Genomic DNA, 15,783 nt, shown 5'->3' with positions numbered 1-15,783 from the left:
CTCTTGACTGCGATTAACTGCGCCGCAGACAGTCCCTGCGAGGCTGGGGGCCGGCTGTGCCAGTGCACAGGTCACGTTGGTTTATGGTGGATAAATGTTGTGTGTGTGAAGTCACTTGCCGCTGGCATCACATATAGGTAATGGTAGTGCTGAGCACGACTGGGGTACAACTATTTCTGACTTCTGTGCGGTTTTATTAAGCAAACTTTCAAAAACTGGCCTCAGTAGTGACGTCATTAGGCTCCAGCATTTGTCTGAATCGATACAAAAGTTGCAAAAGATAGCTAGAATCCCATTGAAAATAAACACTTGATGCTTTTGAGTATGGAAATTTGGCTGTGACTCGCTTCCTAATAGATCTTACAGGAAACGGACAACTGGAGAAATAGAAATCTTTAAGTTACAAGAAGGTGGTTGGAACTCCCTGAACGGAGGTTGTAGAGAGGTGGGGGTCGGTCTCTTCTCCGAAATAACAGGCGATAGAATGAGAGGAAATGGCCTCAAGTTGCGCCAGGGGAGCTTCAGACTGGGTATTAGGAAAAATTTTTGCACTGAAAGGGTTATTAAGCATTGGAACCGGCTGCCCAGGGAAGTGGTTGAGGCACCATCCCTGGAGGTATTTAAAAGGCGGGTAGACATAGTGCTTAGAGATGTAGTTTGGTGACGGTTCTTGTCAGAGTCAGGTTGATGGTTGGACGTAGATGACCTGAAAGGTCCCTTCCAACCTAGGCAGTTCTATGATTCTATGAAGCAGCTTAAGAATCAAGCAGCAGAGATGCCGAGAAAAACATTTCTGTCACTAAAAATGAATGATAGCTTAGAGGACGGTAAAAACTTACTGCAGGGGGGTTGGACTAGGTGACCTCTAAAGGTGCCTTCCAACCCAATGCATTCTATGACTCTATGAACTAACAATCATTAAAAGTTGTAACCTCCTCTGAGGCTTTCAGTCAGAGCCTTACGCCTAGCATGATGAAAATCAGTTAGATTAGTATTTGAAAAGAAAACAATAAAGCATCATAGAGAAAGTAGTGCTTGTCTAACTGGCATGGTTTCTTTTGTGGAACCTCTGTGTCGAGCCTTGCTTGCCTGCTATAATAGTAATACATTTGAGAAGTGAATGGAAGTCAGCAGGTTAAATATATTTTACCGTGGGAATTCCATAGACTCTGTCAAAACTCCTGATCATTTTTAGTTCCTTCAGGAAGCAGCTAAGTATAAAAAAAAAAAAAAACCCAACCAAACAACCAACCAAAAAACCCCCTCCAAACAACAATAAAACCCAGAGAAATGGGAGGGAGGGGGGTGGGAAAAAGGGTCAGGTTTTCCCTGGGGTTGGTGAGGGAAGATGAGCAGATGCCTCAAGAATGTCACGTTGTGTCGTTATCGCCGATCTCCGGCGGGGGCGGCTCCATTGCCTGGTGCCGGATGGTACCGTGCAGCTCAGCGCTGCCAAATGCAAAGCCACGGACATCAGACAGAAGCAATACACAACCCTGCTCACAAGGAGTCTAAATTCAACCACGTTGCCCGAGGCAAGAGAGGGAGCTGGAGTCGGCATGGACTGCACAGTTAATGCCTCTGCTCCACACGCAGCTTCCTAAGAGTAATTAGTAAGGGGCTGGAGAGGAGGAGGGTGAAAATGTTACCCGTAAGGGATTCCATGATGAAAATCATCAGTTTACACAAACTACATTGTTGAAAGACAAGCCACTAATTGATTAAAAAATGGTGGGTTTAATAATAATTGTTGGGTGAGCAATCCTGCATTCAGTCTCCAAAAGGATACTGTAAAATTAAAGTAGACGCAGAACGAGGTGTTAAGAAAGACATAAAGCAATGGAGGAACTGTCCTAGACAAGACTGAGTTTGTTACTTAGGAAAAAAATGAATCATAATGGAATATTGCCTCTCTCTATATACAAATAGTAAATTGGCAGCTTTTATTCTCTTTCCTTTTGAATTCAGTAAGCAAAGGTTTGGTGGGACTGGGAGGGATCTAACTGGAACAGAAGGATGACTGTTTTTGCACAGTGCTGTGGAGTTAATTTTCAGAAATCTCACAAGGCTCAGAAGAATCGAAGCAGTGTGCAGAGATGACTCTTGTTTTGACTTTTTGTGGGTCTCTGGCTTTATGTGCTCTGCGCTTTCTGTGTGTAGTTAGTAAGCTCTTTGGAGCAGGCTGTGTTCCACCCTGTGTTTATGTATGTCTGATGCTTTGGGGTTCTACTTCAGGCTTACAATTTGTAGGTCATGCAACAAAACCATGGAGGCGATGCTTGTGACCAGTTGGTTTTGCACTGAAAGCAGAAATTCACATCTTCCTGTTTTGTTCTGAAAAATACAATGAGTCTTTCCCAAAGCTGTATCATGGCAGTGTATAGCCAGTAATGGTCTTTGGAGAACTTTAGAATTTAGAAGAGTTTCAGTGCATTTCATTACTGGTGCTGAATGGACTTGACAGAATTCTGCAGGATTCTGTGAGGGTTCGAACAGCTGACACACCTAAACTAATTATTAAAATTGGGTTTTTTTATTCTCAGTCAAAAACCTTAGAGGGGTTTAAGTCGAATTCACTGCTGGAGCACCCGTTTAAGAAATTTGGGTGTAAGGGGATGGTGAGAAGTATTAAAGGTGCTAATGTTCCTTGTGTCCGTATTTTTGTACTGATTTCCACTTTCTTTCCACTCCCTGAAAAAAGGACACCCTGTATGCGTACCCCTGTGGCTCTGACCACACTCCCAGCCCTATGGCCAGCCGGGTGCCCTTGGAAGCAGCCCCCCTCCTGGAGAAAACAGAGGCCCGTCTGACAGCTGTGGCAGTGAATGTGGAAGATGGCCACACCATTGCTTTCCTGGGAGACAGCAGAGGGAGACTGCACAAGGTATGATCTGGATGCAGCAGGAAGCAAAGAAGATAAAGCTAATCAGGGATGCTCAGGTGGAAGGGGGAAAAAAGCAATTTCTCTTGTCCCTTGGGAAGTCAGGTTCCTACTAAAGATCAGTACCATCAGATGGTCTCTTCTCACGCTTTGCTGACCGTTGAGAATGTGAATGCCCCAAACGTTGGTCATGATGCCTTTGGTTACATCTGCACTGAGCCAGCATCAGGGCTGGTGCGTCCTATGTGGTTTGTGCAGGTATTGCTGGGCACATGCGTCATGTGGTTCCAACTTGTTCCTCATGTAGGACGGGTGCCCCCAACTCCTGCTGTGATACTTTGCCTGCGTACAACTGTGACTGTCTTGCAGGTGTACTTAGGAGCGATGGGAGCTGCGCATATATACGCTTCTTTAGCTATCCAGTTAAACAGCATGGTGAGTGGAGACCTGCTCTTTGACCAGTCGCAGGAGCACCTCTTTGTCATGACCCAGTCAACGGTAAGAGCAATAAAATCCCTTCCACACAAGAGTTGAAAGCATTTGAGGTCCAGACAAACTACTGACGGGAGTGGGGGAGGCAGAGAGAGAGAAACGGTGTGCATAGCCAAGCCTGTGCTGGGCAGCACCTGCCTGCTGCTCCGGCTTACGGGGACGGGCCTTTTGCAAAAGCTGGAGGAAGTGTGGAGGAAGTCTTGTTATCCCAAACCATGGCCTGTGTGCATGTGCATTTCCGTAAGTCAGGCTGTATCAGCAGTGATGGAGGAATGTGAACTGCACGCTATAAAAGGCTGCTCTATTGGCATGAAGACAAGGGGCCGCAAATTCCTGGGTTCCTCTGTAGTGAGCATCTCCATCTGAGCAGAAGAGAGTGAGCCTTCTGGGTTCACAAGTAATGTGGCCTGTCTTGGTTTTGCAAAAGATTAAAAAGAGAAAAGGGAGATTTTGTGTCATTAAAACTGTGGTACTTCTCCTGTTTTTAATCGGTTAAAAGATTAAGCTGTTCTTCTGAAGGTATGTAACCTACAGAAAGCAGAAACGTGTGGGAAATGTCTTCAGATAGCAGAGGTGCGCTCTGACCGGGGATATAGTAACAGTCTTGCAGATGCAATCAAGCTGTATGAGGAACTATGCGAGGCACTTTTCCCTCGTCTTCTGCTGCTTTCTGTAATTCTGTTTGTGCCCAATGGCAGCTGGAGGAGGAGAGTCATTGTGATGCCTCAGGCTCCTGGGATATTGGTGTCTGCTGTGTAGGAAATCCAGCTGCGGATACTTTGGGACGATTTGTACAACACCATTCATATCAGCTCCTTGAGCTGGAAAGAAAAGGATCCTCCTAGCAAAGGAAAAGCAGCCCTTGAGTTGCTCTGAAGGAAAGAACAAACAAAAATGAGAACGTGCTGGGAAACCACTGCTTCCCGTCATCCCCCTCCCAGTGCACTTTGAGATACTCAGAAATTTTGTGACACTTCAAAGGAGGAGTTGAAATCTTTGAGTGGAAGAAGATTAGGGAAATCTGAAATATATCCTTAACAGTAATTGTTCTGTCAATAAAAAAATGCAAATTACATCATGTACTTAGCAAAAGTAATAGGTTGGGGATTAGAAGTTGGTATTTTAAAGTAACTGACAGTGTAGTAGTTGAAGTGTAGCAGCGGATCAGAGAGGGCAAGAGGCTGAAATCAGCAAGGATAGTAAGTTAAAGCAGAAATATTTTGCAAGTAAAACTTAACCCCAGATGGCAGAAGGGTTTTGTTCCACATTGATCAAAGCTTCTTGGTCTACTTTCAGTGAAAATGGTAGTTCTGCCCCATAGAGTTGGGCAATAGGGCATTCAGAGGCCTCAGCTGGAGCTGCTGTCTCCGGCTTCAGTCACCTACGTGTCAAGAGAGATGATCTCCCATGACTGAGTCCAGACAAGCAAAAGTGAACGGTATTCAGTCTGCTATTCCGTGATCCACTTTGTTAAAATATAGTTTTATCACTAAATAAATCTCCTTATTGCAAAATGTGTCACAGATAACCCGTGGCCATTCAGATGGGCTCTGGAAGCTTGTTCCTTTTTTCTTTAGTTTAATGCAACATTGGGGATTAAGAAGTTTCAGTGAGTATGGAGATGATGGGACTTGCTAGCTGGGCGGAAGAAGCCATAGACCTGGGGCCTGTGCTGTATGTGCTATATTTTCTCCAATTTCTTTCTCTGACAGGTGGTAAAGGTTCCCATACTGGAATGTTCCCTGTACTCAGACTGTGAATCCTGTCTGGCGCTGAAAGATCCCTACTGTGGCTGGTGTGTCCTTCAAGGACGGTAAGATAGATCCCTAGTCACCTGCAAGGATTTTGGAGGGATGGTGCTTAGGGATTGTCTCCACTTAGTCTCTTCCTTGTGCCTGTGTGTCTGGATTTAGTTTGGGTTTAGTTCCTTTATGGGATATTCTCTCTAACTTACTACTCCTCTGTCTGCCTTCCTAAAACACCGCCAGCAGTCACAGTTGCACACAAGGGTGTCTTCCCATTGCTTTTTGGATCTTTGGTCAACACTCACCATGCTCCTGTCCAGGGGATTTCAGCCTGTTTTAGTCTGACTGCAGCTCAAACGGCCTCATTTCAAATGTAGAGAAACTATCTTATCTCTTCTCCTGGAGTCACTCTCTTATCTAGGACTCTCTTTCACTTCTTGCTCCCCTACTGATGATGATGAATGAGGAATGGTTTACTCCAGCATGTACGTCTCCTTGCTGGCTCTATCTCCCTACAGAATGCCATAGAAACTAGTTCATGACCCTTGAAGCTTGCAAAGTGCCTCACCATCTATATTTTGGCAATAGTTCATCCTATTATTGAAGGTGGCGGGAGGCTGGGACTTCCATGGCTCGCGTAGCAGCTTCCCCAAGACTCTGGCCAACCTTCAGACAGCCAGTGTTGGCTTGGAAGCCCAATGTGTCCTGCCAGAGCTGCACAGATCTCTCATAGGGCTTCTCGCTCTTTCCCTGCAGGTGCAGCCGTCGCTCTGAGTGCTTGCGGTCCAGGTTGAGTGAGCAGTGGCTCTGGAGCTTTAACTCTACACAGCAGTGTCTGGCTGTCCAGTCACTAACTCCAGCCAACATCAGCAGAGAAGAAAAGAGAAATGTGAGTGGTGATGATCAAGCATGTAGAAAGTCTCCTGCAAACTCTGAGGAGTCACAACTCTTCCTGTTGCTTTCAGTGGGGTACTGAATCACTGAGCCTTCAAGCACATGTTGTCTGCCTCACATAAGGGACTTATCTCCTGGTACAGCCAAGCTGTTAATGTCATTGTTTTTTCCCATAAAGCTAAATGTCCTTGCCTGCTAAGAGTTACCAAGTGTTCTAGACTAGTTGATGACTGCTTGGGTGGGGTTCCTCCTTAGCTTTCTATCTATAAGGTGCCCATGTTTGCGGTTTCACGGTGTTTCTGACATTTGCTGTCAGGAAGATCTGACAAAGCTACCCAAAATTACGGCTTCCATCTGGCATCTGAGAGCTAAGCTAAGCTCTGAAAAGCTAAGAAGGTGCTGCAGTGTTTTGAAGTCTGTCGTCGTGTCAGGAGGTGGCAAGAACATGTCTTTTGCTAGAGAGTTGGGCAAAGGTGGAAGTTGCCAATTGCTTGGTGGATGCCAAGTTCAGTTTGGGAATGGCAAGAGGTGATGAGTGGAACAGTCAGTCCCAGGAGGCATTATAGGAAAATGGGTGTAAACACAGACAACTACTTTATGGGTCTCTTATTTTGAAAAAATAGAACCAGAAAATTCAATGAAATAAAGAAGAATGTGTTAGAGGGCAAACTATTTACTGTATATCATTGAATTGGTAGATATTCCTGGCTATCCCGGACTTACCTTCTCTGCGTGAAGAAGAGTATTACTCATGTTACTTTGAAGATTATGAAAGCCCAGCAGTTCTGACAGAGTCAGGCATCATGTGTCCATCTCCAGATCCCAGCCAAGCACCAGCTTTGCCAACAGGAACAGGTCAGTGAAATGCTTTAAATGGAGCACGATAGCTCTGATAACATTGTTGGGAGAAAGTACATTGTAGGTCCGTCAGATTGCCAGGATTAACAGCCATGAATGTATGTGGTGTCAGCAGGTGTTCACTTCATTCTGTCATAATATCTGTTTGCTTTCTACTCGTGTGTCACACACATCCTGTGCTATTTTGGGATGTTGCCAAATTCCGATGCCAAATTCTGGTATTTGGAAAGGAGATCCTGCTTGAAGGGTTGTGTGCAAATCTGAATATGATCTGAAATGCAGTCAGGAGCGGTGGCTGGTTTGGCAGCTCTGTCGTAAATCTGGAGAGAGAACTTAAATACTGCTTTATTATTTAAATCAAACAAAATGCAAACCTTCTCAAAATCCGCATAGTAGTGGGAGAAGGAAGTACGTGTGAGGAAAGGCAGGAAGAGACCCACAGTCCTTAAAGTTAGAAATGAATCTGCAGTGCAGCATAACCTCAGAAAATACATAGTCAGCTTTCTATTACTGTGAATAACGAGTGGCTGAGTATTGCTAATTGGCCGCTCTAAAGAACCTGGAAATTTCTCAGTTTATAGTTGTTGCATTGGATTTTACCCAGCCTGTCAGAGTGAGCTCTGATGAGCTGATCTCTTCAAAGAGCTTGTCCGTCTGAAGTAAAAGGCAGGTGCCGGCTGGGAAGCATTCCACGCGATTCACCTAAATGGCTGAACAGATTTTCCGTGCAAGTATACAGCTGGTCTGAAGCAATCTCCATGGACATAACGTGACAGCGGAACCCAGCTAACACACTCGCTCAATCTCAACCGCCTTCATTTTCAGCATTATTTACAGTATTATTATATCTGTTGGCTTTCACGCTGCTTTAGTCTGTAACAAACCAACCAGGTCTCCATTCAGGGCGGTCAGGCACCGAGGGAAGTGGCTTCACGCACTGCCCCGACAGGCAGAGTGGGCGGGATTGGCTTCCCTGTTTAGTTCTGCAATCGTGGGCCTGAATTCAAGAACAGTTGTGAAAAATCAGTCTAGATAAAGCAACAGTCTACTTCTCATTATTCCAGGCTTCAGATACTCTTATTGACTCCTTTGTAAGTCAGTCTTGCTTTTATTTCAAGACTCCATAGGTGCTTTACTGATGCTATTTTCATATTGCATCTCTGGGGCTTAACAAGTTGCTTCTGTTCTCTAGCCTAAACTTGCTCGTAGATGGTTTGTGTCCGTTTGATCTATTTATGTTGTCCTTTTACTTCCACAGCTCTTCTCCCACTCAGTGAACTATGGCCAGGCGTCCTTAGCACAGTTTTGCCGTGTTAACTGTGGCAACTTTTTCTGTGTGTTTCTGGCTTCTGTGCTCTGCTAAGATGTATTTGAAGCTGGTAATCGGAATCATAAACTGTTTTATAAATGAGGTCTCATCAGGGCCTTGGATACCAGCACTTGCCTAGTCCTACTTATAATACTTTTCCCAGCTCACTAAAATATTTGCCTTTTTTTTTTCAGATTTGTTTTAAAGGTTGCATACCAGCTCATCTGTCACTCTAAGCTGTTGAGCTCCAAGTTGATAGCAGAAACTCCTGCTCTCAATTTGCAAGTGCTCGACCTCATCTTCTGTACTGTCGAACTGCATTATTGGCATAGGAAATAATGGCCCTTTTGGAGGAAGGAATATTTATAAATATGGTGTCATAACCCTGAAATCCTGGGAGGTGTTAGCCGTTCTACCACTGCCAAATGCAATCACCTCTATGACAGCGATGGGAGTTGACAGTACTGCAGTGACTCCTGCCTCCAGCTGCATACGATACCCTTATTTTCTCCTAATCGTGGGGTTTTGTACACACCTCATCTTCAGCTATTTTACTAGCATACTGCTTCACTTGTCATCCGAGCAGGAACCAAGCTTAGGCCTGACCGGTCCTTCACCAGACATGTTAATTCTTGGGTTGTGAATAGAGCTTGCTTGCAAGCGGAGGTCCGAATTCTGTGAGAGGAACGATGGACAAGCTTCTTGTTACTTACTTTTATAGCAAGCTGTCTTGGACAAACGGCAGCTCCTGGAGTTGATCAGAGCATGGAATACGTTCCTATTATTTGGAGAATTAATACCCAACTCTAGGATTGGGGGCATTTGTCTGGAACAAGATTAATTAGCTGTTTTAGTACTGTCATATGCAAACTATCTCCTTCAGGCTTGTGCTATCAGCTGCAGTAAGTTTTGACCATCTCTGCAGCTATTTGGTCTATCAGAAAACAGTGATAGTCTCTTCCCAAAGAGAACTGGGCTATCCCGAGGCTTGTAGTTAACATGAGACCTGGATTTAAAGCAGATAAACCTTTAGTCATTGCAAGTCAGATTACAAGTCTTGTAAACCTCTTCACTGACTCACTTCTTAGTCTGGACATAGAACAAAGCTCTCAAGGTGAAGGCAGTATGTGAAGGGCAAGTCAGTTCTAAGGGTTTGGTTTTCCTTTGGATGACAAAGGAAGACAATCAGCTTTGAGCCTGGAATGTTACGTCTTCCTCTAATACAGAGATGGCAGTGAAATTATAGCAGATAAAGATGGAGGGATCTTCAGACTAGTCTTCCTTCCCATGGGTTGGCAAGAGCTATCATAAACTACTCCTGACAAACTTGTCCAACCTGTTTTTAGTGTCCGTAGGATAATCCAGTGATTGAGATGCTGGAAGCATGGAAGGGAAACTGTCTCCAGGTTTGACAGTGTCTTTCCTAAAGCATGCTGTGTCTCTTAACAATATGGCAGACTTGTCGTGGCTCCATTGCTAAGAAGTTTTTATTTTCATTTTCAGATCATGTCACCATAAAGCTCGTAGTGCGTTTCCATGACATCTTCATTGCTTCTGTGGACTTCTCTTTCTATGACTGTGCTGCAGTGGCCCTGCTGTGGAAATCGGCACCGTGAGCACCTGCCTTTTCTTGTCTGTAGTTATAGGGAGGGTGGCTGTCCCTTCCTGAGTTGTCTTAGCAGCTGCTTTTCTATCATTGTTCCAGGTGTCAGAAGTGTGTGAGCAGCCTCTGGGGATGTAACTGGTGCATCCAGCAGCACCTCTGCACCCACAAAGCAGCCTGTGAGGAAGGAACCATTATCTACAATGAAAGGGTGCGTCTCCTACTCGTTCCTAGTCCTATGTGCTCTAACAGCCTCAGCGAGTTGCAGTGGGTCAGATCTCTTCTCACATAAAATAGCAGCTGCCGGTCGCGTCAAGCCAGGAGGTGAGCTGCCGGAGCAAAGCCTGCTCTTGGAGCGACACAAGGTTCTGTGTCCCTGATGTTACGAGGCCTTGCTAGGTTCTTGGGGAAGTGCCATCAGATGAAGGAGGTCACCCTTCTCCTGGGGTTATCCAGCCTGTGTTTTCAAAGCGAGGGACAAGAGCAAGCTGGCAGGGAGGCTGTGGGTCGGAAGGTGGAAGAGATGCCCAGTTTGTGGCTGCCACAGGTGACCTTGCAGTTTTGTGGGGCTTGAAGGCAGGCAGACCTCCCTCTGCGTGGAGGCGAGTGCAGGCATCTGTGGGAAGAGGGAATGTTGCTGATCATCTGCACTGTGAGCATTCCCCCGCCTTATCCCAAGAGAAGGTGGCATGAGATGTATCTCTCATTGAAATCCAGAGGGTGAAGCAGCCTCTTGTGAATACTGCTTCGGGAAGTAATATGGAGCGTTTTTCTGCTTGGGTTATATTCTGTGTTGTTTCTTTCACTCTTCTCACACCATCATGTTGTTTTTCTCTAGGCCCAGATCCCAACCTCAAGTGTGTTTCCTTCTTCAGCAGTTCCCCTGACCAAGTCCTCTACCACAGCCCCGACCGCGACCACAAAACCCATCACTCCCCCCATGCGTGTGGTACCGAGCACTGTGCCCCCCACAGAGCCCAACCACATCACACTCTCCGCAGCCTCAGATGTGACAACTGAGCCTACAGAAGTCCTCAGTTATACCTACTTGACGCTCTCAACCGAAGCGGCCTCTCTCCAGGCTGTCACAGAATTCCCTTTACCACCACCAGCAGACAAACCTGCTGTCACTGTGCTAGAGACAACTTCTCCTGCTGCATCCGTCCTCACCAGCCCATCCAAAAACGTGAATCACGCAGCCTTGCCCACTGAAGGGCCAGCCACTGTCCAGGAGCCACGGCACACCAACCCACCCACCACCATAGTGGGTAGCCCTCTGCACACATCTGCAGCAGCAGTAACACCTTCCCCTCACGTCACCAGTTTCAAGTGGCCTCCGAGTTCTTTTCCTACCACAGAGGCGCTGACGTCTGCCAGCCCATCTCCCCAAACCCCCAGCCAGGTGCCAGGGGGTCCTGCTGCCTCTGATGGCTCTCCCAGATTGCTGGGAACTGAACTACCTGCTTCAGAGCCCCCGCCGTCAACTCCCCCAGACTGGCTGCTGGAGGAAGGCACGGAGCTCCAGGACACAGAGGACTGGATGGATTTGCTGCAGGCTGAGAACGACACGTCTCCTTTCTCTGCTTCTACTCTTCTGTCGGGTGATGGCGATTCCTCAGAGAGGGATGTCCCTGACTTTCCCAGGATCCTCCACCCTGACCTCGACTATCAGTATGATGCCCCTGAGTTTTGGGAGGAGGTAAGTTGCAGGGCTTTGAAATTCACAGTCTAAGGCTGTAACACTTTGAAGTTTTCATACAGATTGCTGCTCTAGTATTTCAGCACACGGGAGAGGCTGTGCCCTCTGACAGTGTAGAAGCTGCCCGCTGTAATGTGCAGAGTGAGAAGTGACAGCCTGAGGAGGAAAAATGTTTGCGAGGTTCTCGGGTCTTGTATAAACGCCGCTGGCCTGAAGGTGGCATCTGCTGTGATGTCCGGCATATTCACAGCTTTCTGCACTTCACCTCTTTGGGCTCTTGCATTGCTGTTTTGTAACTTTGTGGTAAAGAAGCACAGCCATGTCTTCGTTCAGGCAGGGCTTGTTTCTCTGTTGGTGTGTTAGGCTTTGATTCCCTGTATCAGAGCCATGGAGTTCCTTTTCTCTAAACACCTGCATTTGTTTTCAGAATGAAGAACTTATCTGGGGTCCAGATGCGTGTCCCTGTGTGCAGGGAATCCAGGGATCTTCGCTGTTTCCAGTCAACGTGGCGAGGAAGATAACGCTGCTGGGGAAAAACTTCCACCTCTATCAGGTAGTCAGCCAACGTCTTCAGCATTGAGAAACTGCATCAGTGCAGAGCGCTGTTTGGGCAACTTGTCCACTGGACTGCTAAAAGTACGTGTAAGAGAATTGTGGCTCTGCCTAGGTTTCTCCTGTTTGCGGAAAGACCTAGAGGAATGACCTACTTCTGTGAATAAAGAATTGCATAGCTGGATGTATTGGTGGGTAGGAGGTTGCTCAGGGAAAGGGGGAGCACAGGTGTGCGCCAGCCAGCTGGAGAAGATCTGCATGCGTTCGGATTAGGTTGCACCTGTGCTGCACTGCAGACGGTAGTTCTTGGAATAACTTCCTGATGAATCTCTGCTGATTGTTTGTGTCTCCGTGAGCTAAAGATAAGGCATCTGTTCCCTTTCCTTTCTGGCATGCTCGTGTTAATGTGGCTATTCCTGTCATACCTGAAACTTCCTCAATGGGGAAAACCACCCTTGAAAGCTATGTTTCTTGGGTGTGCCTCTGATAAAAATTCGCTTTGCTTCTCAAGACAGAAGACTGATTTAGTAACCTTTTACAAACAGCCACCTCAGAACATGCAGCCCACAGACTAATGGTTACTTTATATGTTAAACCTGATAAACAGTGCTGCTCAGAGGAGCAGAGCTGGTTACAGATGCATATCCATCCTTTTTTACATGAAGTGTCTAAGCAATTCCATGGAAGATTTACAGGGGAGAGAGAAGAAAAATGCACTTAGTGTTTTTTGAGGTGCACTGCCCTAATCCGCGCGCTCCACTCTTCGTTTCCAAGCTAGCATTTCACAGACACATACAGGCATAACTTCACAGTCCCGCTGGTTTCTCTTTAATTCCTCCTGTGCTGAGCTCTCTCCGCACTGACACACACGTGCTCCCTTCTAGGTGTGTTGGGTTTTGTTGGTTTACCTTTCATACACGGAGGCAGTGACAGCATAGAGAGCCCTTGAATATATAGCATAGAGTTGGCGCAACGAAGGGAATGAGAGGAGCACGCTGCTTGCCCAGTAAGTGGCTTGGTAAAAGGCATGGCATCAGAGAGGCAGGAGCGCGCTGCCGTGTAGCAGGAAGCTCCGCGTGGTCGAGAAATGGTGCCACGTGTATCTTCTCTGCAGGACCAGCAGTGGGACTATGAGTGTGTCCTGAATTTGGAGGGGAGGACAGTGGTGATGGATGCCTACGTGGAAGGAGAAGAAACAAACCAGTCCCTCTGTTATATCACCTGCCAGATGAATCAGGTGAGTGCTTGGAATGCGAAGCCATTTCAGAGCTCACACTGGTGCTGTTTTGCTCAGCAAAACAGCAGGATGGAAGGCAAGCTGTCTGGGGGAAAGAGCACATTTTTCAAAAATATTTGTAGAATATTTGGCGCTATGGGGCTCTCACCTGTGATGCTGCTGCCTGGTGGTACTGGTATCTTCAACTTGCAGGAAGGTTGTTCAGTCTGAGCCACGCTACCTCTCGCTGCATTTGCCATTGTACGGGATGCTGCCAGGACGGTGCCGCTTTTGCTTGAGCTTGCGGCAGTCTCTCTGCATCGTCACTTCCGTGACGGTGGTTCTCTTGTGAAAAGAAAAACACTATTAATACCAATTTTGTTCTTAGTGGTGGAAGCTGGCCTGTGAATTGTAAGACTAACAGGCAAAATTAAAACAGCCGTGTACGTTTCTGGATGATGTGTGCATTTCACTTGGCAAAATTTGCAAGCAGAGGTGATATTTTTAGTTCACAAACTCATATAGTTAGAGGAGAGGAAGAACATAGGCTCTTGTGCACACCAGTCCTGCAAACCGATTGTACTCCTGCATCTTCAGCTCTACTGAAATTGCAGAAATGCCAGCTTGAGCAGTTTTCTGAGCAGGTGGCTTGTAGACAGGAATTAGCCGCTTAGGAATGCCGTTGGGAAGCTAGACAAGTATTATTGTGAGCACATATTTGTTCTCAGTGTTCATCCTAGTTGAAGCAATGCCTGCTGCTCTTTCTAGAGCAGAATCGTGGCTGCGTGAACCGGCGAGGACAGGCCTGTGCTGCCACTGTCCCAGCTAACACAGCCTTGTCTGCATTCTCAAGAAGCTCCGTATAGGCTGTATGTGCCGGTGCGCTATGCAGGATGGATGCTGATGCTTTTTGCCTATTCAGCTGCCTTGTTTGTGCCTCTATTAAGTCCTTTGTCTTGATGGTCTTTGTCTTTGCAGTACAGTTACACGGCGCCTCAACTCGAATTCAACGCTGTGGTGTTTGTGCAGAGGCAACGACACCTTCGAGTGGACAGTGCTGCGGATCTTCACGGTAGGAGTGCAACACCTCCCAGGAAAAATACAGCAGACGAGGTGGAAGGGAATTGAGAAATCCTCTAATGAGGCTTTTTGCATGTGTAGTAGTCCTAGCACAGGGAAACTAAGGAAAACATACAGCCTTGTTTGTGTTGCTCGTCACAGGGGAGGGAGGAGGAAGAGGGTTCTGTGCAAGATGCCGAGTTGCTGGATTATTCTGTGCTCTAGGGGGTGTTTGCAGCTGCCTCTGAATTTTTCTCCTTTGCAGTGACTTTTTACAACTGCTCTGTGGGACACACCGATTGTAGCCGCTGCCAAACAGCTGACTCAAAGTACAACTGTGTGTGGTGTGGAGGTGACAACCCCAGCTGTATCTTCAGGGGCTCCTGCAAGGAAGAGATAGAAGACCTGTGTCCAGCACCTCTCATTCACTCTGTGAGTAACTTGCTCGCTAGTGTACTGCACCTGGGGCAAGGAGGGCTCCATTCTCCAGTTGAAATCGAAGGGCTGGGAACTCGGAGTGCAAACAGTGCAGCTCAATAATACGTTGGCCATCTGAAGAGCAAGTTAGTCCTTTTCTACCGTGATCCCTCAGTGTTGTGAGGATGCTAGACTTTTGTGCTGGGCTTTCAGTTTGCTGATGGAGAACAGTGGGGAAAGGTGCATTTGTGTCTCACGTGAGCTGAAACTGGCACACCAGAAGGAGCAGAATCATTCAGGAGCTGGGAAATGGTCCACAGGTTGGATCCTCCAACTGTCCCGAGCCAGACCCTGAAGTAGGTTGGCCCAACTGAGCCTGGGGCAAAGGAAGGCAAAACCCTAATTAAAACGGCACAGCAAGGATGGGAAAGGCATGACAGGCTGCTGGAATTAATTATTTTTGTCTGTTTATTTTAAATGTTTCTTGCTAACTGCCACATGACAAGTGTCTGTAGCCATGTGTCCCTTTTGCTGTCAGCTTGTCCTCCCTCCGGTGGCACACAACATCCATGTGCTGCATCTTGTCTCAGTTTATCTTGGATGCTGCTCAGGGACAGAGCTTTGATGTTTGTGCAGCATGCGATTCATTGTCGTACTGATGCTGAGGGGGGAATGTTGCTTGCTGCTTCAATACTAGTAACATGTATTGGCTTGTGCATTCCCACTCTTCAGCAGAAATGCCCTCTGGAGTGGTCAGCATGTTGATGAGAAGGCTAAGCAGGCCAGTCCTTGCCTTAGAAGTCTATAGTGGATTATCACCTCTGGGGGGGAACTGCTGGCAACAGTGAGGTATGGGAAAGAAGGCTCCAACTGGTGTGTTCTTTATGGCCTTTCTTCTGATGAGGGTGCAACCTGGTACTAGTCCAAGCCAGTAAAAGGAATCCATAGCAGTGACCCGACCAGGAGGTTTGTAATGGGGCAGTTGAAGGGCCCTGTGCTGTAGATCAGTTGCCAGACTGCAAAGGTCTGAGATACTGTGACATTTACACATGCGCGGA

At 46.9% G+C, this 15,783-nt stretch overlaps 1 protein-coding gene across 5 annotated transcripts in view; it reads left to right on the top strand.

Annotated features, from left to right (window-relative positions):
• The window catches only part of PLXNB1 (plexin B1), an 81,469-nt gene that overhangs the window by 43,214 nt on the left and 22,472 nt on the right, over positions 1-15,783 (top strand). For all 5 annotated transcript variants that reach the window (XM_063347729.1, XM_063347725.1, XM_063347727.1 and 2 more), the window contains 12 exons: positions 2,702-2,884; positions 3,251-3,379; positions 5,086-5,186; positions 5,875-6,007; positions 6,711-6,867; positions 9,683-9,791; positions 9,885-9,993; positions 10,621-11,481; positions 11,909-12,034; positions 13,148-13,270; positions 14,228-14,321; positions 14,574-14,740. In XM_063347729.1, coding sequence (XP_063203799.1) covers positions 2,702-2,884; positions 3,251-3,379; positions 5,086-5,186; positions 5,875-6,007; positions 6,711-6,867; positions 9,683-9,791; positions 9,885-9,993; positions 10,621-11,481; positions 11,909-12,034; positions 13,148-13,270; positions 14,228-14,321; positions 14,574-14,740 — 2,292 coding nt within the window. The remainder of the gene's footprint in view (positions 1-2,701; positions 2,885-3,250; positions 3,380-5,085; positions 5,187-5,874; positions 6,008-6,710; positions 6,868-9,682; positions 9,792-9,884; positions 9,994-10,620; positions 11,482-11,908; positions 12,035-13,147; positions 13,271-14,227; positions 14,322-14,573; positions 14,741-15,783) is intronic.

This window comes from Chroicocephalus ridibundus, chromosome 10 (genome assembly GCF_963924245.1).
Source record: "Chroicocephalus ridibundus chromosome 10, bChrRid1.1, whole genome shotgun sequence".
In the NCBI taxonomy this organism is placed as follows: domain Eukaryota; kingdom Metazoa; phylum Chordata; class Aves; order Charadriiformes; family Laridae; genus Chroicocephalus; species Chroicocephalus ridibundus.
Note: the sequence above shows the minus strand (reverse complement) of the source record. Positions and strands in the feature narration are given on the sequence as shown.